The sequence below is a fragment of the Mus caroli genome, unplaced genomic scaffold, assembly GCF_978045245.1.
Source record: "Mus caroli unplaced genomic scaffold, Mus_caroli_1 scaffold_4, whole genome shotgun sequence".
NCBI classification, from domain to species: Eukaryota; Metazoa; Chordata; class Mammalia; order Rodentia; family Muridae; genus Mus; species Mus caroli.
This window is the reverse complement of record NW_028227259.1, coordinates 128,529,495-128,557,488: the sequence shown is the minus strand read 5'-3', so window position 1 is coordinate 128,557,488 and position 27,994 is coordinate 128,529,495. Positions and strand designations below refer to the sequence as shown.

Sequence of the window (27,994 nt, the reverse complement as noted above, 5' to 3'; positions counted from 1 at the left end):
CGGCGGCGCAGCGCGGGGCGCGGCCGCGGGAGGAGCCGCCCCCTCGACGCCCGCCGCCCCCTCCCGGTCCGGCCCCGGCCCAGCACCGACCGGCTGGGCTCAAAGTTTGCGGCCGCCCCTGCGCCGCGCGCCCGATGTATGGGTGATCTACTGCGGCGGCGGCGGCGGCAGGGTGAGGGACGGCCATATTTGCCGGCGCGGCCCGAGCCGGCGACAACAAAAAGTGCGCGGGCTCCCGGCGGGCGCTCGGACGGCTGCGGGGACGTGGGGCCGCCCGGCCCGGGCCTCGGCCTCGGCCTCGCCGGCGCGCTCGCGGCCTGGCCCGGCTCTGCCCGGCGCGCCCGCCGCCCGCGGGGATGTCGTACAAGCCGAACTTGACCGCGCACATGCCCGCCGCCGCCCTCAACGCCGGTGAGTGAGAGCCAGCGAGCGCGCGCCGCCCCGCGCCGCAAGTGTCGCCAAGTTGGGGGCTCGCGCTCCGGGCCGCGGCCCGGGGCTCCCCGGAGGCGCGCGGTGCCTTGGGCGGGCGTGCTGGCCGAGGATGGTGGCGCGAGGGAACGGGGCGGAGAGAAGGAGGTGTCCCGGGCCGGGGCAGCGGGGACGCCACCGCCACCGCCGCCGCCGCCGACTCAGCCGCGCCGCCGCCGCCATGATTCCGCCGCCTCCGCTGCGCTGCCAAAGTTCGCGGTGCGCCGGGAGATCGGCGGGGCAGCGGCCCGGGGCCCCCGGGTGTGAGCGGCGGGGCGGCCGCGGATGGCGGGGAAGCGAGGACGCGGGCAGCCGGGCGAGGAAGGCTTTTTTCCCCCAGCTTCCCCCCACCCCCTTTTCTTTCCCCTTCCCTTAGGCTTTTTGGGCGGCTCGGCGAGGGCCCCTGCCGGCGGGAGGCGGGCGACGCAGCGAGCAAGGAGCGGGGCTCCGAGGGTCGGCGGAGCGGGACAGGCTGGGGCCGAGCCGGGTGCAGGGCGGCCGCGGGCCCGGGAGGATATCTGGCCAGGGTTCCGGGTGGCGGGCCCGGTGGGCAGGGGCCGCTTCTTGGGGATGAGAGCGACTCCCGGGTTCCTTACCCCGGCCCTCGGGAGGCCCCCTTGGAAGAAGTTGCAGTGCCCCGGCCTCATGGGTTCTGTGGGCGGCGTGCTACGGCTCTCCGGTCCCGGGGGTCCCCATCTCAGATCTCCCACGTGGGGACGTCCCCGCAGGACCGCGCTGCGCAAGCCAAGGGGACCTGGTCTCCCTTCCCCTCCGGGCCTGGGCGCCGCCGAGGAAACTCTTGAAAAGTTCCCAGGCAGCTTTGGGATGTGGCTGGGGGCTAGCCCCGGACCCCGAGGGAACCCGGAATAGGGATGTGAAACTGACTTCCAGAGGTGACTGGCTTTGTGTCCAATTCCTGTACCCTCTCCTCCCAGACATTTGGCTGTGAGCAGACCACCCCAAGTAGTCTGATGCCCCAACAAATGCCAAGTAGTGAGGACCAGGAGGGATAAGGCCTTTGGGAGGAGTTGGGGGGTAGAAGTTGGTTATGGTCGCTGTGTGTTAAAAATCCCACCCGCGTTGGCACTTCCAAGTTGGAGGTCTTGTGTCCAAATGTTGATTCCAGAACTCCAGAAACCCTCAGAGGGACCTGGCAAAGCTCTGGACGTGTGTTTTAAACTACTTCTCTGCTCTTTGGGGTTTCGAAAAGGTTGAGATTTAGGGTGCCAGCCTGGGAGAGTTGAAACGCTAGCACGTGGGCACAAAGACCCCCCCTCCCCAAGAGCATGTAGTCACTGTATCTTTTCAAATGGTTTCACTCCCTTTGGGTGACAGGATTTGTCATCAGATATGATTTTTGCCTCTCAGCCTTCTTGGTCAGTGTTTGGGATGGAAGGGCAGTTAGGTTGCGTTGCCAGCCCTAGGGAGACCAGAGACGTAGGCTTGATCTGGGCTAGTTCCCCGTGGGTCTCACACTGGGGACCTTTTGGGGTGTGGGTCCCAGTGCAGACCGCCCCTGGGACTCTGAAGCCCTGTTCTGGGCTTGCTAGCACCTGTATTCAGCTGTAGTTATTTTGCCAATGGGGAATGCCAGGATGCGTGCGGGGGTCTCCAGGTGTCCGGCATTTTGGTGGGGGCCCGCCCGCTTGCCGGTATTACTTTGCAGAAAGCCCTTCTCTCCCCTGCCATCTGCATCCAAGATGGACTCTCACAGTGGCTCCTCCGCCTTCCCTGTCATCATCTCTCACGCCCTCCAGGCCTGCCTCCTGCTCACTGAGTTGCCAAGCTGCGGCCTGGCCGGCAGTGGCAGTGGCGGAGTTAGACAAAGCCCCCGCCTTCCCCGCCCGAGAGCCCCCCTCCCCCCAGGGCGCCCCAAGTGGCGGGAAGGCCGCCAGCTCCCCAGGCCCAGGCCGCTCTTTGTCTGGCATGGGGGCGGGGAGCTGAGCCTGGCCCCAGGAGCTTCCTGGCCTCTGCCAAGCCCTCTCAGCTCTCTGCACACTGCGCTCATTGTCTGAGATGCTCCACACCGGCTGAGCTGACGTGGAACCGCCTCCCTGGCCTCCTTCAGCCCAGGTGCCGGTGTCTTCCGGAAGAAGGGGGCATGATGGGCGGAGGAGCCCCCTTCCACCCCGAATCCCTCCCGGGGGGTGGGGTGGGGGGGACAGACACCTTCCCTAATACTGCATATGGTGCTGGCTTTGACGCAAAGTCAGGTTCATCTCCACTCCGGGGTAATGGAAAATAGGCTTGAGGTCCTCCACCAGTATGGGGGGTACTTCTCATTCCTTCTGTATCCCCACTCCTCTAAGGGCATCCCCAACGCCTTTAATCCTTCCATTGGGGAATAGGGCCTCAAACAAGTGGAGAAACTGAGGCCTGGAAGAGCCTTGGCAGGTCCTACAGCCAGAAGTGGCACTGCTGGGACAAACCCCCAAGTCCTGGAGAAAAGATGTGACAGAGAGGCGAGAAATAGTGAGAAGCCGAGGGAGCACAGAAGGTGTCCCTGGGGAGTCAAGGAAGGCCAGGCTACTATCTCCATGGGGCCGGAATCATCCAAAGGCTTCCAGTGCTCTGTCATGGCACTCTGTCCCTTCAGCACTTATCCCCTACCCTATCCGAGCCCAGGAAGGGCTTGGCAACCTGTAATGGGAAGGGTTGGAACCCACCTCCAGGCCTCTGAAGGAGCCATCTCTGATGGGGTTGCAAATCGGTTTTGGCACAGTGGTGAAGCTAGGGTTGCTCAAGTTGGGTGGCAGGTCCTTAGTCTGCTCTGCTCAGGAGCCACATGCATACCTGGTGCCTAAGCCTGGGTACACTCTGCCTTTCAGTGCCATGTCCACCCTTGGACAGAGAGAGGGGCTGGGGTTGCCAGTTTGCTGCTGAGCCACTTCTGTGCAGTGTGGCTCACCCTGCAGCCAGGCCAGAGGATTCACGGCTCCTCCCAGCTCCAGCCAGCCCAGCTCCTGAACTTACTTCCTCCTGCCCCTCCCCTCGCCCACACCAAGTGAGCAGCTGGTGACTTGGCCAGCCTGGTACCAGCTGTCCATCCCTGGGGCCAAGTCTGCAGAGCCGCTGTGTGCGTGAGAGACAGTTTGGCTCTGGGGGCGGTGGTCAGGCAGCTGCCGAGGAAGACTAGGTAAATTCTCCATGGTTACTGCTGTTTGTAATTCGAAGGACATCCTCTACCGGCCTAATGGCCACTTGGTTGCCATTATGGGTCTGCATGCTGCAGCCAAGGGCCTCCTCATTGCATATCTCAGATGTGACATTCTGTGCTGGGCTCTGGGCCCTGGCTTTGTTCTGACTGCTGCACCTGGATGGTGTCCTCAAGAGCTACAGTCCATCTGTGGGGTCTTAAGCCCTGCTTCTTGGAGTGTAGAGCCGCTGAGTGTGTGTGTGTGTGTGTGTGTGTGTGTGTGTGTGTAGGCAAGACTTCTTTCTTTGGAGGGGATGAGAAGCTCTGAGAGGCTGAGAGGCTTGTCTAAGGCACAGAGACTGTTTCCAGAGCCTGGCTTTGTGGGGGCAGCACGTCTGTTTCTCTTAGGGTTCTGTGCCTTCATGCCTTTGTGGGGTTTCCTTGATGTATTTTTTTTCCAGCAGAGGTGGGTGCATAGGAGTGCATGGGTAGCTCTGTGTAACAAATTCTAGCCCAGGTTAGACCAACCTTGGTAGTTGCCAGTCACAGATGTAGCTTTGGTTCTCAGCCTCAAGTGAGTAGGAGCTGAGGTGGTGCCAGCAAGAGTTAGTCTGGACACAGCTATCAGTTTCAGTTTTGGTAGTGGTCTCTCTTGGAGTTCTGTGGGTGGGCTAGGCCGAGTTGTCTTCTGAGGTACTAGGTGTGTGTGTGGAGTGGCTGCTCTTTCTGCCTTGGTTGTTTGCATTCATCTAGATTAGTGGCTGTGTGTGTGTGTGTGTGTGTGTGTGTGTGTGTGTGTGTGTAACAATGAGGACCTTTTGTACCTACTGCACCTTGGTACAGATATCCAAGTCTGGGGCACCTCTAACTTCTCCCTCTTTCTTGCTGCAGGAAGTGTCCACTCACCCTCTACTAGCATGGCGACCTCCTCCCAATATCGCCAGCTGCTGAGTGACTATGGGCCTCCATCGCTAGGCTATACCCAGGTATGCTAGTGCCGGTGACGGGAGGGCCACATGGGCAGCTGGAACACCAGGGGTGTAGATAAAGACCACTGCTGGAAGAGGGGGTTGAGGGACAAAGATTCTCCTGTGTTTCCTTAGCCATGGCTGAGGCCTGCCTCCCACTCTTCACTTACAGGGTAGTTGGGACTGTTCAGGGCACATGAGGGGATGGGGATGGATGTGTGAGAGGGCCCGAGTCTCTGTGGGTTGCTTTGTTTCCTGGACAAGTAAGGTCCAAGACAGAAACTAGGGACAGGATATTTGGAGCTGGCAGTTATGAGTGTGGTTCCCAGTCAGCTGCCTGACTGCTTCTATCTATCCGTTATGAGACCATAACCCATATCTCTCATTAGTTCACTTCCTTGAACCCAAGGTCATGGTCAGGAGGCAACTAACTGGCTGCTACTGTACTTTTGGGTGGCATCTGCAGGGGACATGCTGTAGTTGAAAAGGTTTCTTGCAACCCTGGTTGCCAGCAGGAAGATTCTATGAGCCAAACCCCAGCCAGTGTTCTGGGGTTGCCATGGAGGTCTGTCTTTGGCTAAAGAGGCTGTGCACAACCTCTAGCCATGCCCCGGCAGCCTATGCTATCCCAGGAGGAGAAGGAGGCCCGGGCCCGGGAGCGGGATAGGCTGAAGAAGCGGAGGCGGCGGGAGGATGGGCTGAGGCGCAGCTTGGAGCGGCAGCGCAATGCCCTGGCCATGAGGCGCCGGCGCTGGGAGAAGCGAGAGGCCAGGAGGTGGATGTGCCAGGAGGCTGAGCTCCAAGGCCTGGCCTGTAGGCCTGGTGGCGAGGCTTGGGAGTGGAGGCAGCAGAGGCGAGAGGAGCAGTCCAAAGCCCTGGACAGGGAGCTGGCCACCATGGTCCAGCTGCGGCAGGAGGAGAGGCTGGAGCCAGGGCCCTCAATGATCTGGGTGCTTGCTTGGGCCATAGCCTGGAGATAAAGGCTGTGGGGAGGATTTGGCGATTTTGATAAAGTTCTAGGCTCATCCTGGGTCCTTAGTTACTGTTGAGTTCCTCCAGGGGTGACTTCCATCTACACTCATTGTGGACACTTGACTCCCAGGAAGCACCCTCTCTTTGTCTCGTGGATCTAGGTGCTTCCTGTGACAGTCGGATCTTTTTCCCTGTGTGGATGGTAAAGTTGTTTTTCTGGATGGAGCCTGGCATGAGGACCTTTTACCCTACTCAGGAGTTATCTATGGGAGGGCTATGCTTCAGCTAGGAGAGCCCTGGATGGAGCCTAAGTCTAGGTCACTTTCTCTCTACCCATGGGTGGCTACTGTGGTGGGTCAGTCTATCCTAACTCTTGTCTTCTGATCATAGGGAACTGGAAATAGCCAGGTGCCTCAGAGTAAATATGCAGAGCTGCTGGCCATCATTGAAGAGTTGGGGAAAGAGATCAGACCGACGTATGCAGGGAGCAAGAGCGCCATGGAGAGGCTAAAACGAGGTAAGCGTGGTTAGGGGACTGAATGTTGCCTATCACTGGTGAACGGCTTTCTGAAGCCAAGCATCCAGGTAAAATACCTGTGCTCCTAGGTATTTGGGAGGCTGAGGCAGGAGGATGCCTTGGGCCCAGGCAGTAAAGGCTAAGGGGTTTCCTAGGGGAAGCACTAGTTGGTCAGGGAGAGAGCACTTGATCCATGGGTTGGTACTTTTGGAATGTGTGCTATTGCAGTTGTTAGGGCAACTCTAGATTCAGTAGGTGTTTATGGTGGGGGATGGGGCTCATGGGTTTCTGAGAAGGGAATGGTAGTGAGCCCTCCTCCTTCCTGACCCTCACCAGAGAGACTCCCCTGGCTTAGTGGAATTCTTATATTCCTCTGCTGTCTCCCCATCTGTGCTCCTATGGGACCACAGCATAGGCCCCTAAGCAGCTATGACTGCAGAGGTTCCTGGGTGGTCTTGGGTCAGGGTTCCTTGGTGTCTGTACTGCCCACTGCTGTCATGTCTTTAGTGCAGCCTGTCCTCTGATCTGGGTAGGGGAGCATCTTGAGATTTTTGTTTTTTTGTTTTCGAGACAGGGTTTCTCTGTGTAGCCCTGGCTGTCCTGGAACTCACTTTGTAGACCAGGCTGGCCTCGAACTCAGAAATCCGCCTGCCTCTGCCTCCTGAGTGTTGGGATTAAAGGCGTGCGCCACCACGCCCAGCTTTGTGTTTTTTTTTTTAATTGTGGCAAAATATATGTGACATATAATTTAACATGTTAAGAATTGAAGTTCAAGCCAGGTGTGAAGTTCAAGCAGGCAGATTTCTGAGTTCGAGGCCAGCCTGGTCTACAGAGTGAGTTCCAGGACAGCCAGAGAAATCCTGTCTCAAAAAACCAAAAAAATAAAAAATAAAAAAATAAAAATAAATAAAAAAGAACTGAAGCTCACTCACATTATTATAATCATTACCGTATTTGTACCCAGAACCTTTTATCTTACAAAATTGAAACTGTGTTCATTAAATCAAACCGCCCCCCCCGCCCCCCCAAGATTCTTGAGTGACTTAAAAGGGAGGCTGATGTCACAGAAGCACGGATGCAGGGTGTGAGGTGTGAAGGGGGCTGAGCAGGGTGTTGCCTTATGAAAGAGCTGCCGAGGCAAGAACAGCTCGATTTCAGAAGTTGTCACAGGAGCCCTGCAGAGCTCTAGGTTCATTTCTGACCAGGAGGGACTTAGTTGATTAAAAACCTCATGGAATGAACTTGGCAGAGACTGGAGATGGCCTGGATCTGTGATCTGTGGCAGAAGGCTGCACTGAAGTCACATTCCCAGCTAGAGCCAGGCCAGCTGAGGGACAGCCTGGAGCTGAAAGCCAGTCTTTGCCTGAGTCCCATGGGTGCTCTGTGGAGAAAGTGACTGAAGCTAGACTGGGTACAAATGGGGACATACTGGAGATGGCAACTGGTAGCAAGAGGGGGGGGTGGGTTCCCTGGTGGCATCAATACTGCTGCTTCCATGGCAAAAGGAGATGAGAGAGTTCTGGGAACTGCAGAGTTGGTTCCACAGATAGAAATTCTCGGGAAGAACTATGAAGTCTGAAATAAATTTCCATCCACCCCAAAAGCCAGCGGATTGAATTATATATACCAAATAGCCACTGCGGGGTACATTCTGGGGGAGCTGCTGGCCCTCCACCCCAGCCCAGACACGTCACACTAGTGTGAAAAACTTTGAGGCTGTCCTCAAACTCACTTCTGATTCTGCCTTGAGTACTAGGATTGCAGGGTGAGCCTCCATGCCTGGGCACTGTATTCTACTTTTTTTTTTTTTTTTGGCTTTTCGAGACAGGGTTTCTCTGTATAGCTCTGGCTGTCCTGGAACTCACTTTGTAGACCAGGCTGGCCTCGAACTCAGAAATCCGCCTGCCTCTGCCTCCCGAGTGCTGGGATTAAAGGCGTGCGCCACCACGCCCGGCATATTCTACTCTTTAAAGGGGGGCTGTTGCTGACTTGAAGTTCTTAGGTTCAAATGATGTTCTCCCATCCTGTCCAGGTGTTTGGATGTAGACCCTCCATTGTCCTGCAGAACTGCACCTCACGGCTTGGGCTTAGCCAACAGCTCTTCTGTGAGTGGGCTGATGCCTGTCTCTGCTTCTCTTGTAGGCATCATTCATGCCCGGAGCTTGGTTCGGGAGTGCTTGGCTGAAACGGAGCGGAATGCCAGGTCCTAGCCCCTGGCTGGTCTGAAGGCCCATCTCACTACCCTGTGGAGATGAGAGGCTTTGTGCAAAATGGCAGTCATTTTCTACCACAGTCATTAAGCTCTGAACCCACACTCAAAAGATTGGGAGGACATTTTGCAGTAACTGACGATGTGCATTTTAAGTAGTTAGGAATGACCCAGCTCCTTTTTCTTTCCAAACATTTGAAAGATGTTTGTGAAGCCACTTCACAGCAAGCTATTGTTTGTCCCCAAATACCAGTGTCCCCTCTAACCCTTTGGATACGCATCACCCCAGTTGACTTCCTTTCCCTGAGCTCACCTGCCTCCGAGGAGTTGAGTGCAAACCACAGCGCCTTTGCTCAGTAGCTGGCCCGCCTGTGTACAGTGTAGACCCTGCTTCATGGAGCTTCTCTGCCTAAGCGTTTGCATGACTGAGTGCTTGGAAGTCAGTCTTTAAAATGCACAGGTTATACATACAGAAGAAAGCCATCTACCCAACCTACCAAGCACCCTGCAGATGTCCATCCTGAGACTGTAGATCTCAGTTCCATGTTTACTGTGAGCCCATCACAACATCTGGAAGAAAACGACTGAAACTGTTGCATCTTTGTATTTATTACTTGATGTAATAAAGCTTATTTTCATTAACATTTTGTATTACGATGTGGAATCTTTGAGGTCTTTTTTTTTTTTTTTAAGATTTATTTATTTATTATATGTAAGTACATTGTAGCTGTCTTCAGACACTCCAGAAGAGGGAGCCAGATCTCATTACAGATGGTTGTGAGCCACCATGTGGTTGCTGGGATTTGAACTCCGGACCTTTGGAAGAGCAGTCGGGTGCTCTTACCCACTGAGCCATCTCACCAGCCCAATCTTTGAGGTCTTAAGTACTTGTTTTTTTTTGGGGAAGGACAGAGTCTTGCTATAGTGACTCTGGCTTTGAACTCACAATCTCTGTCTTCGTTTCCTGATTGTTGTGGTCACCACTGGAGCTCCTGAGGGAGACATGTGAGGGACATGTCTGCTAAGGGACTTCCTATCTGGCCCAGAGACCTATGTCATACTACTAGCACAGCTGGTTCCAAAGGGTGACAGATCCACACTGGGATTTATGTGTGGTGGGACTAGTTGGTGAACGTGGCTGCTCCCTGCCATCTCAGGGAGGTAAGAATCTCCCTTTGCTGGGAATTGTGGCTTAGTCCCAGCACTTGGGAGACAGAGGCAGGGAAGCTCACATCCTTGGTGCCATACCAGGACTAGTGGTGAGGCATTGCCTTTAAAAAATGAGTTTTTGCCAGGCAGTGGTGCCTCACACCTTTATCCCCAGCACTTGGGAGGCAGAGGCAGGTGGATTTCTGAGTTTGAGGCCAGCCTGGTGTACAAAGTGAGTTCCAGGACAGCCAGGGCTACACAGAGAAACTGTTGAAAAACCCAAAAAAACATATATATATTTCATACTGTGATATGCTCTGGTGCTAAGGAAAGCAAAGTGTGCTTGAAGTATTTTGTCTGATCTCCATACAGTTTTTGTGTGTGAAAACTGACCTTGCACTGGGTTCTGCTCTTTGCTAGATGAAGTGTTTTTTTGAGACAGGGTTTCTTCTGTGTAGCCCTGGCTGTCCTGGAACTCACTCTGTAGACCAGGCTGTCCTCGAACTCAGAAATCCGCCTGCCTCTGCCTCCCAAGTGCTGGGATCAAAGGCGTGCACCACCACTGCCCAGCCAAGGATAGATGATCCTTAAGACAGCTCAGCAGGGGCCCTGGAGTTGAAAGATAAGTTCTCAGTGTTATTGTTTGACTCAGCTTGCCATAAAAAAGGGCTTATTTAATACTAAAACAATTTTTAAAAATTAAAAACAATTTTAAAAATTGTTTTTGTCTTAGCCTTTCATTTGCTCACCTGCTTATTTTTGTGTTTGATGAGTGTGGGCATGTGTGGTCACAGTGTTTGTGTTTGATGAGTGTGGGCATGTGTGGTCACAGTGATGCCAGTGGACAACTATGCAGAGTAAGCGCTGACCTTTTATCCTTATGTGGACTTTATGGGTCAAAACTCAGGTTAGGCTTATGAGAAGTGCCTCTGGCCACTGACTCGCTGTCAGCCCCGCTTCCTACCTTGTAGAGTTAACACCGTACTATTAGGTCAGAGGTACATACAATCCTGACATTTGGGATGGTCAGGCAGGAGGAGCCCCTATAAATGGGAAGCCAGACTGGGTTATAGTAGACTTTCTAAAAAAAAAACAAACACCAAACATGTTACATAAGCCTGCATAATTCTAGCATATGGGAGGGAAGTAGGAAGAGCGGGAATTCAAGATTATCCTTGACTCCACAGTGAGTTCAAGGCCATCTTGGACACATGAGATTCGGTCTCCAAACCAAAGCATGAAAGGGGATATTTTTGTAACGGCCAAAATCCAGAACCTCTGCCAGCTGCCCGTGGAACAACAGCACCACAGTCTGGCTCCTGGGCTCCTAATATAGTGGCTTTTTGGGTGCCATACAGGAACATCCTTTACGTTTTCTTACATTTATCTTTGTGTGTGTTCCTAAGTGTGCACACGGCATAGTGCACGAAGGGATCAGGCTTGACAGCAAGTGCCTGATGGTTTTATTCTTGTAAGTGTCTGTTATTATTTGCTGTTGTCAACCAATTAAAGTGATGGCTGGGAGGTGGGGAGCGGGGCTGGAGAGATGGTTCAGTGATTAAGAGTACAGGCTGCTTTTCTAAAGGACCTGGGTTCAATTCCTAGCACCCATGTGGCAGCTCATACCTCTGTAACTCCAGTTTCAGGAGGCTCTGACAGTCACACACATAAAAGCAGGCAGAACCACAACGTACATAAAGTTCAATCATTAGAAAAAACAAAAAAACAACTGATGGCTGGGCCTGAAGTGATGGGTCACCATTCAAAGTGCATACTGTTCTTGAAGAGCACCAGGGTCAGTCCCCAGCACCAGCGTTAAGCAGCTCACTACCTCTGTGACTCGAGCTCCCGGAGGACCTGCCTCTTCTGGCCTCAGTGCGCATGTGCACTCATGCACACATGCCACACTCCACTAGTTAAAAATAAGTCTAGGGGCTGGAGAGATGACTCAGTGGTTAAGAGCACTGACTGCTCTTCCAGAGGTCCTGAGTTCAATTCCCAGCAAATACATGGTGGCTCACACCATCTGTAATGGGATCTGATTCCTTTTTCTGCCATGCATGTGAACATGCAGATAAAAACTTGGTTAAGTCCATCAGGATGATATTTTTAAAAGGTTCTTAAGAGGATTTGTGTGAGCCGGGTGTGGTAGCACATGCCTTACTCCCAGCACTCGGGAGGCAGAGGCAGGCGGATTTCTGAATTCGAGACCAGCCTGGTCTACAAAGTGAGTTCCAGGACAGCCAGGGCTATACAGAGAAACCCTGTCTTGACCCCCCTCCCCCCAAAAAGGATTTGTATGTATGAGAGTGTATTTTTCCTGTGGAGGCCAGACAGTGGCACTGGGTCTCCTGGAGCTGTAGTTACAGGCAGTAGGTTGGGAGCAACCCCATGTGAAATACTGGCAACTGGACCTGAGTCTTCTGCAAGAACAGCAAGCTCTCTCAACTGCTAAGCTAACTCTGCAGCCCCTACTTACGTATTTGGGACAGTCTCACCATATAGGAAAGGCTGCTACAGAACTAGCTATATAGGTGAGGTTGTTCTGAACCTTGCAGCAATCCTCCTGCCTTAGCTCTCCCAAGAGCTGAGACTGCAGGTATACGCCACCTTTTCCAGTTCCAGAATGTTCTCTTTAGATGTTATAATCCTGGAGCCAGGCACTGCCACCTCTATTCCCGGAAGCCCCTTGGTATATCATCAGCATCAGCCTTTTTCTCGGTGATGTTTTGACTTGCTTCCCGTAATTCTTTTAATAATTTCTTCTTTTCTAGAGTCTCCTTTGCTCTTTTCTTCCTCTCTCGCTTTCTCCTCTCAGCCTCGAGCTTCTCTTTGTGAACAGGGCTGTTTTCACCGTTGTAGAAAACATCCACTTTCTCCTGGAGGACTTTCCGAGCTATCTTCCTGTTTTGATCCACAGATCGTGTTTGGTGGCACTGCAAGAGTTAATGGGCAGGAGTGTAAAACTCCTGGGTATCAGGAGGTGACAGGAATTCCTAGTCCCTCAATCCACCCTTTCTGTAACAGGAGCCCCTGTGAGTCAGCCACAGTGAGGACACAGCCCTTCTGCATGTGGCTCAAGGTCTCTGCAGCACACACTAGTTGTATTGTGGGACTCCCTCTTGAATAATTATGAATGGGTTTTTTTGGGCCAGACGTGGAGGGAGAGACAGTGGATCTTTGAGTTTGAAGGCAGCCTGGTTTACATAGCAATACCCTGTCTTTTAAAAAATTAGAAGATTTTATATTTAGAAGCAACAGTAGCTTAAAATATTAGTGTATTTAATTTGTATGAGTGTTTAGCTTACATGTATATTTGTGTAACATGTTCATGCTTTGGGCCCATGGAGGCCAGAAGAAGTCAGATCTGGGACTAGAATTACAGCCAGTCATGAGCCATGGGAATTAAACCCAGGTCCTCTGGAAGAGCAGCCAATGCTTTTAATCACTGAGCCATCTCTCCAGCCCCAACAATCACTTTCAAACCGATTTAAGCCCTTCCCAAGAAACTATGGAGACACTGACTGGAGTCTAGCTTGTCTGGAAGCAACCGTGAAAAATTCACAGGCCATTCGCAAGTGGAGCCTTCTGAGACGGGGACACACCTTCACTGACCCACCACACTCAGTGTGAAACTAATGGTGGTGAGGGGCCCAGCAAAGCTGATGGGCAGAGGAAACGCTGTGGTAGGGGGAGAGAATGCCAAAGAAAAATGAAGCTGGTGGCAGGGTCAACACAATTAGCGTTTGGGATTTTATTGGGAATGACTTTCTCAAGGGGGGAAAAACATCTGAGGATTCTAACTCGCATCTTGGCTCAAGAGGCTGGCCAGAAGCAGCTTTCAAAGGCCTAACAAGCACGTTCCTTGTCTGCCTCAGGCTTTTCTACACATGCTTACAGGACTCAGTTAACCATGAAGAACATGGTTTGGGACATGTTCGCCCCGAGTGGTGGAGTATCAGTTGTTGGGTTGGCTGCTGTTGGTCATGCTCTCTCACAGCCTGCATGTGCTGCTTGGGGGCTTTTGTGATGTGTAAGTGGCAGTGGCTGTGTAGACTGGCCTTGTATTTCAGAGGCGGTGGGACTTGGCTAAAAATCACTTGGCCACCCCCTACTTGTGCATTTAGTTGGGAGCTGGCGCCAGCCTTGACCAGAGGCTGCCTTTAAGGAAAAGTCAGGCTGGTGGCTGCACAGAGCACTTGGCCTTCTGAGTCTGTGTGCTTTGCCTCCACAGAAGAGCGTGTGTTAGAGGCTTTAGCTGCATAGGGCAGAGGGTCAGGGGGTAGATAGCCCACCAGCTGAGGACTGAGATCTCTAGCTAGCAGCAGGGTTCATTAGTCCCGTGCTGGAGACTAGGGGTGGGTTTGAGAGCAGCAGGCTACAAGGAGACCTGCCTCACTTCTGGTGACACACAGAGCTAAATTCAGGAAGAGCAGCAAAGCCCTGGCACCAGGCTCCTGAGACTGGGCAGGTTTGTCTACAGAAGAACAGCTCAGGGCTCAGGTACATCTGCAGTGCCCTGATTATCCCGAGTTGGCAGTGTCCCCGTGCCAGAATGGGCATGCCCATTGGCTGAAACCTGCTGTGGCTGCAGACCTGGACTCCCCACCCGTCTCTACCTTGACCACAATGCCGGAGGGCACGTGTTTGAGCACTACACAATTGCTGGTCTTGTTGGTGGCCTGGCCCCCTGGGCCATGTCCTTTCACAAACTGTTCTTCGAGCTCACTCTCGTTCAGGGGGAGCAGAGCAGGGGAGTCCTTCCTGCCTGCCACCTGTACTGCGCTGGCAGCCATTCCTGGGAAGAGCAGTGCTGGCTTCTGAAGCCTGAGCCCCCACTTCAACCCAGAGCATATCCTGATCAGTGGTGGAGGGAGGCGGAGCAGAGCCCAGGTGCTCGTGGAAGACATGGCTTGGTGTGGCAGAACCTGGGAGGAAAAAGAAGTGAGACTGACTTTTTCCTTTGCTCTCAAGATGACACCCTGGTTTCAAACACAGGTTTTTATACAATCCCAGGGATAGTCCTTCATGCCCAGGGCCCAAAGCAGCAGGCATTCCCATCCAAGTACAGAACAGGCCCGGCTCTGCTCAGCTTCCAGGATCACATGAGAACTGGGCACGTTCAGGGTGGCATGGCCATAGACTACACAGTTTCTTTTAAAACACCAAAAATACTTTCAGCACACCGAGAGGTGCTAGCTCCGCAGGAAAGAGGTGTTGAGTGTGTCACTTAGAGGAGTAGGGCATGTGTTCTGATAAAGACATAAAAGGAAGAATTAGGATCCTAGTCAAGGACAATATTTAAATGTGAAACTTGCATTTGTACGAGGATGTCAGTGTGAGTCTGCTTTACAGCCGAGTTAAAGCCTGACACAGGAAACTTCGCCATCCATCAGTTTCCCAACTGCTGTGTTGTGACGCTGGCAGTATCCCGGGTTTGAATGGAAACATCTGTTCCCTGGGATGCATTGCCAATAATGGGATCCAACTGGTCTCCTTGTTACCGAGTCAAGTAGTTTCTACTAAGGCGCCTGTTAGGCTTAAACACAACTGATGTGGGAGTGGTGTCAAGATGAAGGCGCTGGACCTGTGCTAGCCAGAGAAGATGTTTAGAGCCATCGAGAGACTGAGCTGTACCCTGCATGTGCCACCCATTCTTAACAAGTTACACCCCCAGGTACAGGAAGTCTTTGTTTTTAAACAATGAGAGACTTAAATAACCACCCGAGGTTTTAAGATCCTGTCAAAAAGTCTAAACGGTTTAACTAATGATTAAAGATATGGCACAACCAGCCCGGACTACACAGAGCAATGCTGTGTTGAAAAATGAAAAACAAACCCAGCCAAACAAAAAATATACAGCATTAGGTTGAAGTCACTTAGCTGACAAATGAATTGGACAGGGGATAGTAACTACCCGGACATGGTCAATCATATAGGCCTTTGAGCTTCTCAAGGGATCAAAGGTACAATGGTTCTCCCAGTGAAGGGTGAGTCACAAGCCAGACCCAAAGCATCAACTGGGAAACTGGGAAATTTGCTTTTCCCCCACTCAGCTCACAAAGGATGGAAAAAATCAGAGAAAAAGAATTCTGGAGATAGCCTTTGCTAATGACTTCTGGGGCTCGGGACTGCATTCTCAGAAACACAGCTTCCTTGTGGACCAGGCCTCTGCTGAGGCGCGTGCAGGCGCCAAGCATGGGTGCCACTTTCATACTGTGCCCAAGGCTCTCGACAGCAGCCGAAACCTGGTGACATGGGTTCCTGGCATTGGTCTGCTACAGAGGGAGGGGCTAGGTTCTAAGAGGACTAGGGCTCCAGGACAGAACTACCCAGTTCTACAATGCTTTCAGCTCGCTTAATAAGCAAACTCCTAACCCACTGTCATCCACTGAATGCTGATAACTGTGATGTCTGCCCCGGTGAGTACTGGGGAGAACCCTTGAAGACACAAGGTTAGCTAGAGGCTCTTTCTGGTGCATTCTAATTTTGTTTATTTTCTTTTTTTTTTTTTTTTTTTTTTTTTTTTTGGTTTTTGAGACAGGGTTTCTCTGTGTAGCCCTGGCTGTCCTGGAACTCACTCTGTAGACCAGGCTGGCCTCGAACTCAGAAATCCACCTGCCTCTGCCTCCCGAGTGCTGGGATTAAAGGCGTGCGCCACCAACGCCCGGCTGTTTCTTATGTCTGCCTGTCTTGCTTGCCTATCTGTCGACAGGGTGTCTGTTATGTAGCTCTTGCTGTCCCCCAACTTACTCTGTAAAACAGACTGGCCTCAAACTCCTAGAGATCAGCCTGCTTCCACTCCTGAGTGCTGGGAGTAAAGGCGTATGCCACCACACCTGGCAATTTTCTAAATTTTCCATATTTAGTGTTTTGCCCTCCTGTATGTATGTATGTATGTGCATTATATGCATGTCTGGTGCCTACATAGGCCAAAAGAGGGTGTTGGATCCCTTGATACTACAGTGACAGACAATTGTGAGCCACCGTATGTGTGTTGGGAACTGACCCCAGGTCTTCTGTAAGAGCAGAAAATGCTCTTAACAACTGTGTCAGCTCTCTAGGCCCTTTTTTGTTTGTTTGTTTCAATTCGAAGGCAGAATGTAAGGCTGGGCTTGATTTTCTCATCGTCCTGTGTCCACCTTCTGAGTTAGTTCTGGGATTCTTGGTGTGTACCATCATGCTTGCTCCCCCTCCTTACGTCCTTGATGCCTCTCTCCCTTTTCCCTTCTTTTCCCCCTCCCCTTTATTTTGAGGCAGGTTTTCATTATGCAGCCTGGGCTTCATAAAGCATTCAGTGCAAGCTTCTAAGTAGGCAGAGGAGTTGGCACTGGGAGTCCTTAGAACCCTCCTTTTTCTATGAGCATTGAATATGATGAACTGTGACACACACAGTCTTCTTGAGCCTTATGCTACTGCCCCTTTTCAATTCTGTGACTGACAGGATGGTCTAAGCCCATGGCTTCTTTTTGTCCTGCCCATACTGATGGGCGGGTTTTAAGACAAAGGTGTTCCCGAGGAGAGGCATATTATCAAAATGCAGAGCAATGAAAAGGCATGCTTTAAGGTGCACATGCCTTTAATCCCAGGACACAGGACTCAGAAGCAGGTGCATCTCTGAGTTTGAGGCCAGCCTGTTCTACAGAGGGAGGTCTATGACAGCTGAGGCTACAAAAAGAAACCGGTCTTGAAAAACAAAAAAAACACCGCCCGGCCTTTTTTTTTTTTTTTTTGGTTTTTTGAGACAGGGTTTCTCTATATAGCCCTAGAACTCACTTTGTAGACCAGGCTGGCCTCGAACTCAGAAATCCTCCTGCCTCTGCCTTCCGAGTGCTGGGACTAAAGGCATGTGCCACCACGCCCGGCTAAACAAATACAACTCGGGCTGGTGAGATGGCTCAGTGGGTAAGAGCACCTGACTGCTCTTCCGAAGGTCCAGAGTTCAAATCCCAGCAACCACATGGTGGCTCACAACCATCCGTAACGAGATCTGGCGCCCTCTCCTGGAGTGTCTGAAGACAGCTACAGTGTACTTACATATAATAAATAAATAAATCTTTAAAAAACAAAAAAAACAAAAAAAAACCAAATACAACTCTATGCTTTTTCTGGAAGGACAGTCTAAATATGGAACCAGATAATATATGTAAGAAGTATATTGTAAACAGGGCGGTGGTGGCGCACGCCTTTAATCCCAGCACTTGGGAGGCAGAGGCAGGTGGATTTCTGAGTTCGAGGCCAGCCTGGTCTACAAAGTGAGTTCCAGGACAGCCAGGGCTATACAGAGAAACCCTGTCTCGAAAAACCAAAAAAACAAAACAAAACAAAACAAAACAAAAAAAAAAAACAAAAAAACCCCAACCCTCCCAAAAAAAGAACCCCAGCAACTGTTTTTTGCAGGGGAGGAGGCAACTGGAGAGATGGCTCAGTGTTAAGAGTGCATGTTGCTCTTGCAAAGGTCATGAGTTCAATTCCCAGCACCCACACACTGGGCTGCTCCTGGGAATTCCAGTTCCAGGAAATCAGGTGGGTTCTTCTGGCCTCTGATGGCACTGCACACACACATGCATGTTCGCGCATGTGTGCACGTGGGTGCGCATGCATGCATGCACACACATGCACACGCACACATTAAGCAAGCAAGCAAACATAATTGGTTTTTGACTGGTGAGCTAATTCTGTAGTGAGGGGCTTATTATTACCAAGTGTGATGACCTGAGTGTGGCCTGGGACCCTTAATAGAAACTGACTACTGAAAAGTTGCCCTCTGATCTTCACACACATAAGCTCTGTGGTGGAGCGCACGCGCACACACACACACAATGGGTGTGAATATTAGAATTACCCTTACGAACACCTAAGTGGTAAACAAGCCGTGGTGGCCCCGTGCCTGTAATTCCAGATCTTTGGAGTAAGAGGCAGAAAGTTCTAGAGTTTAAGGCCAGCCTGGGGGTCATAGTATTCTGCTTCAGAACCACATCACAGACAGGCAAGATGGCCCAGTGGATGAAGATGCTTGCCACCAAAGACAGGCAAGATGGCCCAGTGGATGAAGATGCTTGCCACCAAAGACAGGCAAGATGGCCCAGTGGATGAAGATGCTTGCCACCAAAGATAGGCAAGATGGCCCAGTGGATGAAGATGCTTGCCACCAAAGATAGTGACCTGAGTTCAATCCTAGCAACTCACAAGATGGAAGAGAATCGGCTCCTAAAACTTGTACTCTGACCTCCAGATATGTGCTACGGCACGCACCTCTTCCCTGACAAAATAATAAAATGGAATCAAAACAAAAACAACCCCAAATACACAAAGACTAAAACGTGATGAACCCAGACACTACGATCAGTGACAGGACTATGTTAATGTCCCAAATGGCCCTTTTCTGATTTCTGCTTTCAGCGTAGAGAACAAAATTCCTTTGTGTAATAGAAAGCTTTAAGTCCATGGGCTGACCATGGAATATGAGCCCAGGGTCTCTTTGGGTTTCTCTTCCGCCGGTTAGTGAACTAACCAAGCAGAGGACAGCAGTGATATAGAGCGCTGTGACAAAGACAGGAAGCAAGTCTGGGACAGGCCAGACTCCAGACAAAGACAGCAGGGAGAGTGCTTTCATCAGCAGCTGTCACCGCCACTGGCTCAGTCTCTGCCCTTCTGTCCTGGTTCAGAGCTGACAGACACCCTGGAAGCTCTCCCACCCAACCGAGTTCAAGAAGGTCTTCAGTGTTCAGTGACTGGCTGCTTTGTTCAATGGTGAATTCCATCAGCCAATCAGACAATGCTAGACACTTCTAGCATCTCCTGGCGCTTTGGATCTACTCCAGTGACTGCTAAAAATGACAAACACACCCATGGCTCTGCTTCCCCACAGCCCAGAGAATACAGACTGGATTTCAGGTTTTGTGATACCACATCGCAACCTGAAGTCTTTGGGGACAATAAAAGCAGCTCAAATTATAGCTCAAACACAAAAGAAAAATGACAAAAGGACAAAAAGAAGCGCTAGTAAGGGGAGACCAGCAGCTGGCAGCTCTGTTCTGATTCCTTCCTGGGAGTGTGGGCTTAAATTTAGGGCTGGCTCTGTACCCGGCCTTCCCTGGCCCTCCTTTCCTTTGATCACAGCTTCAGCTATTTATGAGCTGGTGAAGTTTGGGTTGATAAGTCTCTCACCATCCAAGTCCCAACTCAGTCAGGTGTAGCGAGAATAGGTCTACTAGACCTTCCAAAAGAGAACGTGAATTTGGTGAAAATTTTCAAGATCTATCTACTAAGCATCAAGTATAGGCCTCAGGGGGCACAGATAGTTTGCACATCAAAGAGACATGAAGACATCTGTAAGTATAGTAGCTGTGATAGCCCAGGCTGTACCACAGAGCTAGGCCCCAGATTTCTCACAGGGCTCTTGTCAGGATTTTGAACTTGCAATTGGTTTATGCCTCTTATCCCCAATTCTGGCTCACAAACATTCCTTCCTTCAGCTTCCTAAATAAACCCAAACCTGGAGGATACAGCTGATGGGATGGCCCCCTCAACTCTGCAGCAAGGCCTAAGACAGAACAATCCCAGGTTCAAGTGAGACAGAAGAGGCCATGCTGTGCCTTCAACAGCCCTAATCCTGTGGAGGGTTATTCTTACATCTCTGAGAAACAGAGCTGGCTGGGCATCTTGGTGTGGTGGCACAAGCCTCTAATCCCAGCACTCAGGAGGCCGAGGCAGGTGGATCCAAGTTCAAGGCCAACCTGGTCTAAAGAGTGAGTTCCGGGATGGTCAGGCCTACAAAACCCCATTTAAACACCCCCCTCTCCCAAGTTGGCTTGGAGCTTGCTTAGTGATAAGACAGCGTGCTTACTTCTATAGCCTAGCCCTGCAGTAAGTAAGAGGCAGATGATTACAGTCAGCAGCAGGACTCAATGTGGCTCAGCGTGTAAAGGAGCTTGCTGCCAAGTCTGAAAACCTGAGTTCAATTCCTGGAGCTCATATGATTTTACGAGCTGGGCTCTCTTTCTCCCTCTCTTTCCACACACATACACACTCATGTAATTAAAACAACCCATCAAGGATATCGTTGTTTATCTGAAGACAAGGTGGTCCTGAATTTTGCACTTCCTGTGTTAGACTCTTGAGTGCTGGGATTACTGCCACTACACCTACATCCAGCAAAGTAATTTGAGTTTAATTTCATTTTAGGAAAGCCCATGGGTGGGTTTCGATCTCTAGACTGGCTGCTTATTTAAACACTTACTCCTTTGGTGTTTCTTTAGAAAGGTAAGGTACTGTACAGTTCTCCCTAGCTACCACCGTCATGGTGTGTCAACCTTGCAGAAACTTCATTAAAACTTAACAGAAAGAACTCATGGCGAGAACTCCATAGGGCATTTGAGGAGAGATGCTCTCGGCAGAGTCGGCCAGTTCCTCAGTGAGCACATGGCACACCTGGGAGCCTTATTAAATCTGCTGCTCGCACCTTGGGCAGGCAGGGAACGAGACTCTGCGGTTCTGAATCTCTGTCTTCTGTTATTGTTCTTGAGACAGAGCCTCACTATTTTAAGTTCCCAGTTAGCCTGGAAACTCAGTATGTAGCCTAGGCTGGCCTTGAACTCAAAGAATTCTACCTGCCTCTGCATCCACAGTGCTGGTATTTAAAGATGTATACCACCATGCCTGGCCGACTTTGTTTTCTCTAACTAGCTGCCAGGTAGTTCAGGGACCACACGTGGAGCAGGAATATTGCCCTTCATCCTGACAGAGAGGATGGCAAGACTGTCTGATGAGAGGCTTGGGATCATGATGGCAAGGATGGGGAAGAGACAGAGGAGGAGATAAAGGGGTGTGATGGGAAGGAAAGGAGGTCCTCTAGAAGAAAGAACTGACTGAATAAAGATTTGAGCTATTGAAGGTGACATGGCAACAAGGACATTGAGAGTCTGCATCATCTGAAGGAAGAATGCCAAAAAGTGCCTGTTCTGGAACAGGGCTCCAGCGGAAGTATTCTGTTAGGCATTCGTGAGTCTCTTCAGGTAGTCATAGAGGGGTTGGGGCGTGGGCTCAGGGAGCAGTGTTTCCCCAGCATGCATGAGGCTCTAGGGTCTATCTCCAGCAGAGTGTAAACCAGGCATGGTGCTCATTTAGTAACTACACTAGAGAGGTGGAGGCAAGAGGATCATAAATTCTGTTTTAGAGCAGGCTTGAGGCCGGCCTGGGATACACGCTCCTGCTTTGATCTGGGGAATTGTGGCAAAGGAGATCATTCTGGGCCTGGTCTGAACTTACTAGGTTTGCTGCTACCTAGGTCAAAAGACGAGAGGACTAATGAAATACATAAAGGGCTCAGTAGCTAGCTCACACAATACCAACATCCTATTCCTCTTTTTATAGTAGAGCATTTCAATGCACTGAGAATTCCACCTGTCCTATTTGTGGCATCTCACAGGAAGCTTCTAATTTATCAACCACGCTCTGAGATCGCAATGAGAACATTAAGAAAGTAGAACTCACAGCACATCCTTTTATCTTAAAACTCTTAAAGCCTGTGTACCATTAATGGTGGTGAATTTGTTTAGTACTCAGATGCCTTCACAAAACCCTTCCTACTACAGCACTTGAGCTGGCTCTGGCAACGCAAACCTGTCATTTCAGCACCTTGGAGATAGAGGTAGGAGAACTTCAAGTTTGAGATTGCCTGTGTGCTACACAGACCCAACTCCTTAAAACCAAAAGGCCAAGCCAAAAATGATAATATAAAGAAAGTAAGGAAGTGTGGGTTCTCTTAAGTTTGCTCACTGTGATGATCATTAGTGTGCCAGCTGGCCCCCACTGTGCAGTGATCACCTGCCTCTGTATCTTGAGTGCTGGGGCTAATTTTAGAGGTATGTACCACGTACTACCATGCCTGACTTTTTCTTTTTCAAATAGGTTAGCCTTGAACTCACAGTGATCCGTGTGCCTCCCGCACTGGGCTGGGACTAAAGGCATGCGCTGCCACCATGGCCGTGCTTGACTTTCTTAAAAACTAAATTTATCTTTTCCCCCAGCATGTTTCATAATACCTCCAATCTGTTCTTCCCTTCTATTTCTTTTTTAAAAAAATGCTAGCTCACTTTGCTTAACTTTCTCTTTTTGAGTCTTCCTCTCCTTATTTATTGCAGAGAGGCTATACTGCAGAACAGACTAGACTTTTTCTTTTCCTTTTCCATTTTCCTTTGTGGGTGTGTGAATATTTGCACACAGAGGACCAAGGTCTATGCTGGAATCCTCCACCATTGCTCTCCACCTCAGTCACTGAGTCAGGATTTTTTTTTTTTTTTCGAGACAGGGTTTCTCTGTGTAGCCCTGGCTGTCCTGGAACTCACTCTGTAGACCTGGCTGGCCTTGAACTCAGAAATCCATCTGCCTCTGCCTCCCAAGTGCTGGGATTAAAGTCGTGAGCCACCACTGCCTGGCTACTGAGTCAGGATCTCAACCAGAGCTCTCTGATATGGTTACCCTCCCTGGTCAGCTCATTCTGGGGACTCCTGCCCTCCTGCCTCTGTCTTCCCAGGCTGGGATCACAAGCTGGTCACCAAGATCACTGGGTATTTTAGGTGAGTTCTGGGGAATTCAAACTCTGTTCATCACACTTGAGTGGCAAGAGCCACTCTGGGACAGCTTCCTGTGTAACTTAGGCGAGCCTTAATCCCTCCATCCTGTTGCTTCAGCATCTCAAATTATGGGATTACAGGCCTGTGCTACCATGAAGGATGAGTGTGAACTCTGCAGTACTCATGTGCAGAGCTGTGGTTGACTTTTTAACCATGGTCACACTTCCTTATGTCTCAGAGGAAGATCATACCATGTAGGGCAAGGACACAGCCAAGTGTGTCACCACAGACATAAAGCTTTTAGTGCGTGTTTGATGGTATCACACTAGCGGCTAAACTGCACAACCTAGGAGTCTTTGACTCACAAACCACTTAAGCTGTGGCCTGATGGCATAAATCCAGCCTGCAAAGCAACGGCTTCGTGGGCTCTGAAAGCTGAAAGAGAAAGGGCACCTAGAAGAGTGACCTGCAGATTATTTCGCTTGGTTTGGTCCAATTTATGAAGTACCTGGAAACCACAAAAAATCCCAGAGAGGTGTGCTATCTGCTCAGATCATAATTCTGGTCTATGAAACCAGGTGCCAAGGAGATCATTATGATGCCAAAATTACAGCTGGTCTTCCCAGCAGGCTCACTGAGGTGTCTTGATCAAACCAAGCTCTGGTTAAACATAACTGGCTTTAGGAAGTAGAGCTGAAAAACAACTCATAAAAAGCAGAAAGTTCAAATGCAGGGTTAGAAATGTAGCCTCACAGCGGAGTAACTGCTTAGCTGTGGGCTTTCAGCACAGCAAAATGAAACAAAACCCAAGTAAAAACCTGGTCATTTTCCATGCGCAAACTCTCCTCCTCGCACCAAGTGCTTGGAGAGACACACAGCCGATCTCCTTAAGTTTTGGGTAAAGTGAAGACAGACAATTCAGATCAGGGCTCAGCCTGGAAAAGACCCCGTGTAAGTTAGGGGACGGAAGTTGGAAGTAGGTCCAGAGTTCCAGCTTCCATGTCTCATAAACTACAGATTTAGTTTTAGCTCCTCCTCCCCAGACAAACATTTTAATAAAAACAAAAACAAAAATAACGACACAAAGTAACACCATGAAGCAAGTCACACTAGGAAACAGGAGGGAGAGCTAATCCCAGCACTGGGGTGGCAAGAGGACTGAGGGAGGTCCTGAGGCAGCAAAAGAATGGACGAATAAATGAGACCTTATCAAAACAGCTATATCCAAGGTAAGAAACATTTATCTGTGTCAGTTAACAGTCTAATAACAATGCTAGTCCCCGAACATCTGACTCAACATATGCACAGATTAAAAAGGAATTCTCTAAAATTGACCCAGAAAGGATGCACTGAAGCTGTCTATGGTGGTGCACACTGGTTGGCCATTCCAGCATTGTGGCCATACCTTCTCTATGGTTAGGACCCAGTAGTAGCTGCCTTTGCATTTCATATTCACCTGGAGGAGCACCCCTTTCTCTGACTGGAGGTGTCTGAGGAATTCACAGTACTCACTTATTTGAATGCAAGATTCTAGTGTCTCTAACTATTAGAGTCTAATAGATTTATCGCTACTGAAGTTTCACTGTTGAAAAACGTCTGCTTTGCCAGGCGTGAAAGCACAGGCCTTTAATCTCAGCACTTGGGGGACAGAAGCAAGAGAATCTCAGGGAGTTCAAGGCATTCCTGGTCTACATAACGAGTTCCAGGGCAGCCAGGGCTATATAGTGAGCCTGTGTAAAGTAGTAATATTACTACCCGAAGTGGTGGGTATTTTAAGGAGAGAACGAGATGGGATGTTTCTCTTGCGGTTTGCCAATTCAAGGGCAAAAAGCTCTCCAGCATACGCGCGCTTGCATGACAGTGCCCAAGCACTTGATTAGGCCAGGACACTATGTGCTACCCCTACCCTAGGGCTGCACTTGCTGCGAGACAAGTCCCACTGAGTAAGTAGATGAGAATGCTCGTTTCCCCTTGGGCCTTTGTGGAACTATCTTGTCCAGAGCAGCGTACTCTCCTCTCCTCCTCGCGCCCAGTGCTTGGAGAGACAGACACACAGCCGATCTCCTTAAATTTCGGGTAAAGTGAGGTCAGACAACTCAGCTCAGGGACCAGGCTGGAAAAGACCCCGTGTAAGTTGGGGGACGGAAGTCGGAAGTAGGTCCGGAGTTCCAGCTTCCATGTCTCATTCCAGAGCCTCTGACAGTAGTAACCAGTCCTAGTCTGAGCCTGGCTGTGCAGGCGCTTACCTCCGGCCGGAAGCATTCGGCGAGACTCTAAACCCACCGTAGACCGAGAATGGGAAATCTAAGGTTTCCAGGTCTGCGCATGCGTCGTACTCCTCCCAAGGCTTCCCCCAGCCTACCAGAGGGCCCGTTCTCATTAACTGCGCACGCTAGAAACCGAGGCGTCTTTCCCGCAGTTTCCAGAGAACCAATCAGCAGAGGCCTTGGCCTTAAAGCCCCGCCCCCTCACGCCTCCGGCGTCGCCCCGCCCTCTCTGGAGCGAGCCGCGCGCACGCGCGTCAGGGGAAAACTAGGAGAGGTGCGCGCGCTGCGCTCGCCGGCTCGGCCCTCTCTTCCGAGCAGCCAATCGCGGCTGAGGCCCCGGGCGCGCGCACGTTCCTTGGAATTTAACGGTCGCGTGAGGCCAAATCTCCCGGTACCCGACCTAAGGCGGAGGCGAGGAGGTCAGGTAAGCGGTCGCGGCTTGTGGGGAGCTGCGTGGCCGCAAGGGCTGAGGGCTGAGTCCTAGACGACTCCATCAGAGTGGAGTCCCCCTGAGTGCGTGGACAGGCTAGGGTGAAGGCTGACGGCTACCGCAGAGCTAGCCGGAGCCCGCTGGCCAGTGCAGTGCTGCGGGTGCGTGCGCCTTTTCTAGACGCGTGCCCTTGAGTGACATCAGTGAGGCCCAATCGGATTGCTGCCTTTGCAAGGGGCGTGAGTATCCTGCCCTGCCCCCTCCCCTTCGCTCCCCTCCCGGGGTAGCAGTACTGGGACTCCCTTTGGAAATCTCAGTGGTAGTGAGTGGTTCTTCATCATCCCTATGTCCTCGCGCCTCCGCCCTTGGGTCAGTGTTCGCTGCCAGCGACTCGATACTGGCTTCAACCCCTGGAACCATCTCGTGCCGGTTCCTTTCAGCCTCTCCGCAGAGAGGAAGCATAGTGAACTTGAAAATTGTTAACGCAACTCCATCACTTTCTGCCTCTAACCCCAATGGGTCTTGTAGGGTGAGGGGCAGAAGCAGCTTTGTTTGTTTCTCCTCCTGGCAATTATATTTATATAAGAATGCCTGTCCCTATATTCCTTCTCTGTCAAGGTTTTATCGGATTCCCCTTTTCTATTCTCTCGACCTTCCACCGTGCCTAGAGAGGCGTCCTCGAGTCTCTAGTGGGGTTTTATCTGAATCTCCTGCATCCGGATTACTTCAGAGGAGGTGGGGTCGGGGAGAAGAGATGGGACTGTAGATCCACCTCTCCGGAGGACTTGTGGTCATTTGAATCCAGGTATTTTCGTTGCTAGTTGGAAGGGGCAGCCCCTGGCTTTTTCAATGCCCCATTTGTCACTGGTGATAGGCTTGACACAGGGGTGGTGAGGTGGGGGAAAGGCAGCAGAGCCTATTTCCTTAGATCTAGTTACCCCTGGCCTCTGTGCCTGTCCTGAAGGGAATGCTTCTTTGCCTTTAGTGACCTGATTGTGTTCTTTTAAGCCCTGGAAAGTGAGAGTTGAGTGGAATAGGAGCGTGAGAGAGTTCTTCTGATGCAGCCACTAAACTTGCCATTGTGTAAACAGCATGGGACTTCTGTTTTTTGTTTTTCTCCATCCCCCTGCTTTTTCATTTCCTTCATCCTTTTTAAATCAACAGATTCCAGAGGGAGGATGCATGTGATTGGGCTTAGAGTAGCAAATTTATCTTCACCTTTAGTAAGATTGTAGTTAACTTGTCAGGTAATGGTCTGTCTTCCAAGAAGTTAATACACAGCCTCTGTATTGAGAAGTGTACATCCCACTATTTTCTTTATCAGATAAATAGCACTTCCCCCAACCCCCAAGACAGGGTTTCTCTGTGTAACCCTGGCTGTCCTGGAACTCACTCTGTAGACCAAGCTGCCCTTAAACTCTGAGATCTGCCTGCCTCTGGGTCCTGAGTGTTGGGATAAAGGTGTGCGCCGTACCAGCCCTGCCAGTGGCTTCTGAAGTCAACAAGCACTTCTGCAATGTAGGACTTATCAAAGAAGTGAGGCCGACCTGGAAGTACTCCCGGACTATTTATTACATAAGAGAGTGAATTTAGAATCTTGACTATTAAACACAAAATTCTGAAAGATTGCCTCCAGGAGATAATGGACTCCTACAAATTACCTTTAAAAAAAAAAGTATGGTTCCCATATATAAACCCCATCCTTTTTAAAGCATCTTACTTAGAGGACATAGGGGAAAAAGCTAGTTGCAGACCTTTTTATCACCCTAAGCTGAAATGTGACTACACTGCAGTGACTTCCTTTCTCCCCTTCTTCTCAGGGCTTCAGACTTAGTCTCCTTCCTGCCCTGTGAGTTTGTCAGTGTCAGATGCTTCATACAAGTGGCCTCATAGAGTAGTTCTTTTTTTTTTTTTTAATGATTTTTTTTATAGATGTATTTTATGTATATGAGTACACTGTAGATGTCAGACACACCAGAAGAGGGCATCAGAGCCCATTACAGATGGTTGTGAGCCACCATGTGGTTGCTGGGATGCTCTGAGCCATCTTTCCATCCCTCATGATTGTTTTTTAAAGTTAGCCTGGTGTATTCTGTGCTTCTCCTTGTGGTAGCAACATTTAATTGCTACATCCCTTCTTTGGACCAGTAATATTCCATCACATGGAAATCCCATATTGCTTTGTCCCTTCATCTGTAGAGGGGCACTGGGGCTTCTTCACTTTGGTCATTATATATAATATTGCTATTCTTTTACATTTGTGTGTGCATGTTCTTTTTTATAGCCCTGGCTGTCCTGGAA

The 27,994-nt window shown here is 50.6% G+C and overlaps 3 protein-coding genes across 4 annotated transcripts in view; 2 read left to right on the top strand and 1 right to left on the bottom strand.

The window, feature by feature from the left end:
• The first annotated feature begins 16 nt into the window (after window positions 1-16).
• On the top strand, window positions 17-8,912 carry Cdk2ap1 (cyclin dependent kinase 2 associated protein 1). 2 transcript variants are annotated; one of them, XM_021162867.3, is made up of 4 exons: window positions 17-411; window positions 4,496-4,590; window positions 5,935-6,061; window positions 8,204-8,912. In XM_021162867.3, the coding sequence occupies exons 1-4, from the start codon at window positions 357-359 to the stop codon at window positions 8,269-8,271; spliced, it is 345 nt and encodes a 114-aa protein (XP_021018526.1). In that variant the 5' UTR covers window positions 17-356; the 3' UTR covers window positions 8,272-8,912. The 2 variants fall into 2 exon arrangements, with proteins under 2 accessions (XP_021018526.1, XP_029333867.1); XM_029478007.2 differs by lacking the exon at window positions 17-411 and adding an exon at window positions 3,304-3,604.
• Window positions 8,913-10,215: 1,303 nt separating this feature from the next.
• Window positions 10,216-25,381, bottom strand: Mtrfr (mitochondrial translation release factor in rescue). The gene is made up of 3 exons (XM_021163465.3): window positions 25,243-25,381; window positions 14,039-14,347; window positions 10,216-12,355 (listed from the first exon to the last, which is right to left on the bottom strand). Exons 2-3 carry the CDS (start codon window positions 14,327-14,329, stop codon window positions 12,092-12,094), a joined length of 555 nt encoding a protein of 184 aa, XP_021019124.1. The 5' UTR covers window positions 14,330-14,347; window positions 25,243-25,381; the 3' UTR covers window positions 10,216-12,091.
• Window positions 25,382-25,538: 157 nt separating this feature from the next.
• Mphosph9 (M-phase phosphoprotein 9) overlaps window positions 25,539-27,994 on the top strand; it is an 82,188-nt gene continuing 79,732 nt past the window's right edge. Inside the window, exon 1 of the mRNA XM_021163261.2 lies at window positions 25,539-25,687. The gene's annotated coding sequence lies outside the window, so the exon portion shown is untranslated. The remainder of the gene's footprint in view (window positions 25,688-27,994) is intronic.

What these genes read in the sequence shown, in the direction of transcription:
- Cdk2ap1 (XM_021162867.3), top strand. Translation starts at nt 357, where the DNA reads ATGTCGTACAAGCCGAACTTGACCGCGCACATGCCCGCCGCCGCCCTC. An exon ending in CGCCGCCGCCCTCAACGCCG is followed by an intron (nt 412 to 4,495) that starts GTGAGTGAGAGC and finishes TTCTTGCTGCAG; the next exon opens with GAAGTGTCCACTCACCCTCT. An exon ending in CATGGAGAGGCTAAAACGAG is followed by an intron (nt 6,062 to 8,203) that starts GTAAGCGTGGTT and finishes CTTCTCTTGTAG; the next exon opens with GCATCATTCATGCCCGGAGC.
- Mtrfr (XM_021163465.3), bottom strand. Translation starts at nt 14,329, where the DNA reads ATGTCTTCCACGAGCACCTGGGCTCTGCTCCGCCTCCCTCCACCACTG. An exon ending in CCTCCGGCATTGTGGTCAAG is followed by an intron (nt 12,356 to 14,038) that starts GTAGAGACGGGT and finishes TAACTCTTGCAG; the next exon opens with TGCCACCAAACACGATCTGT.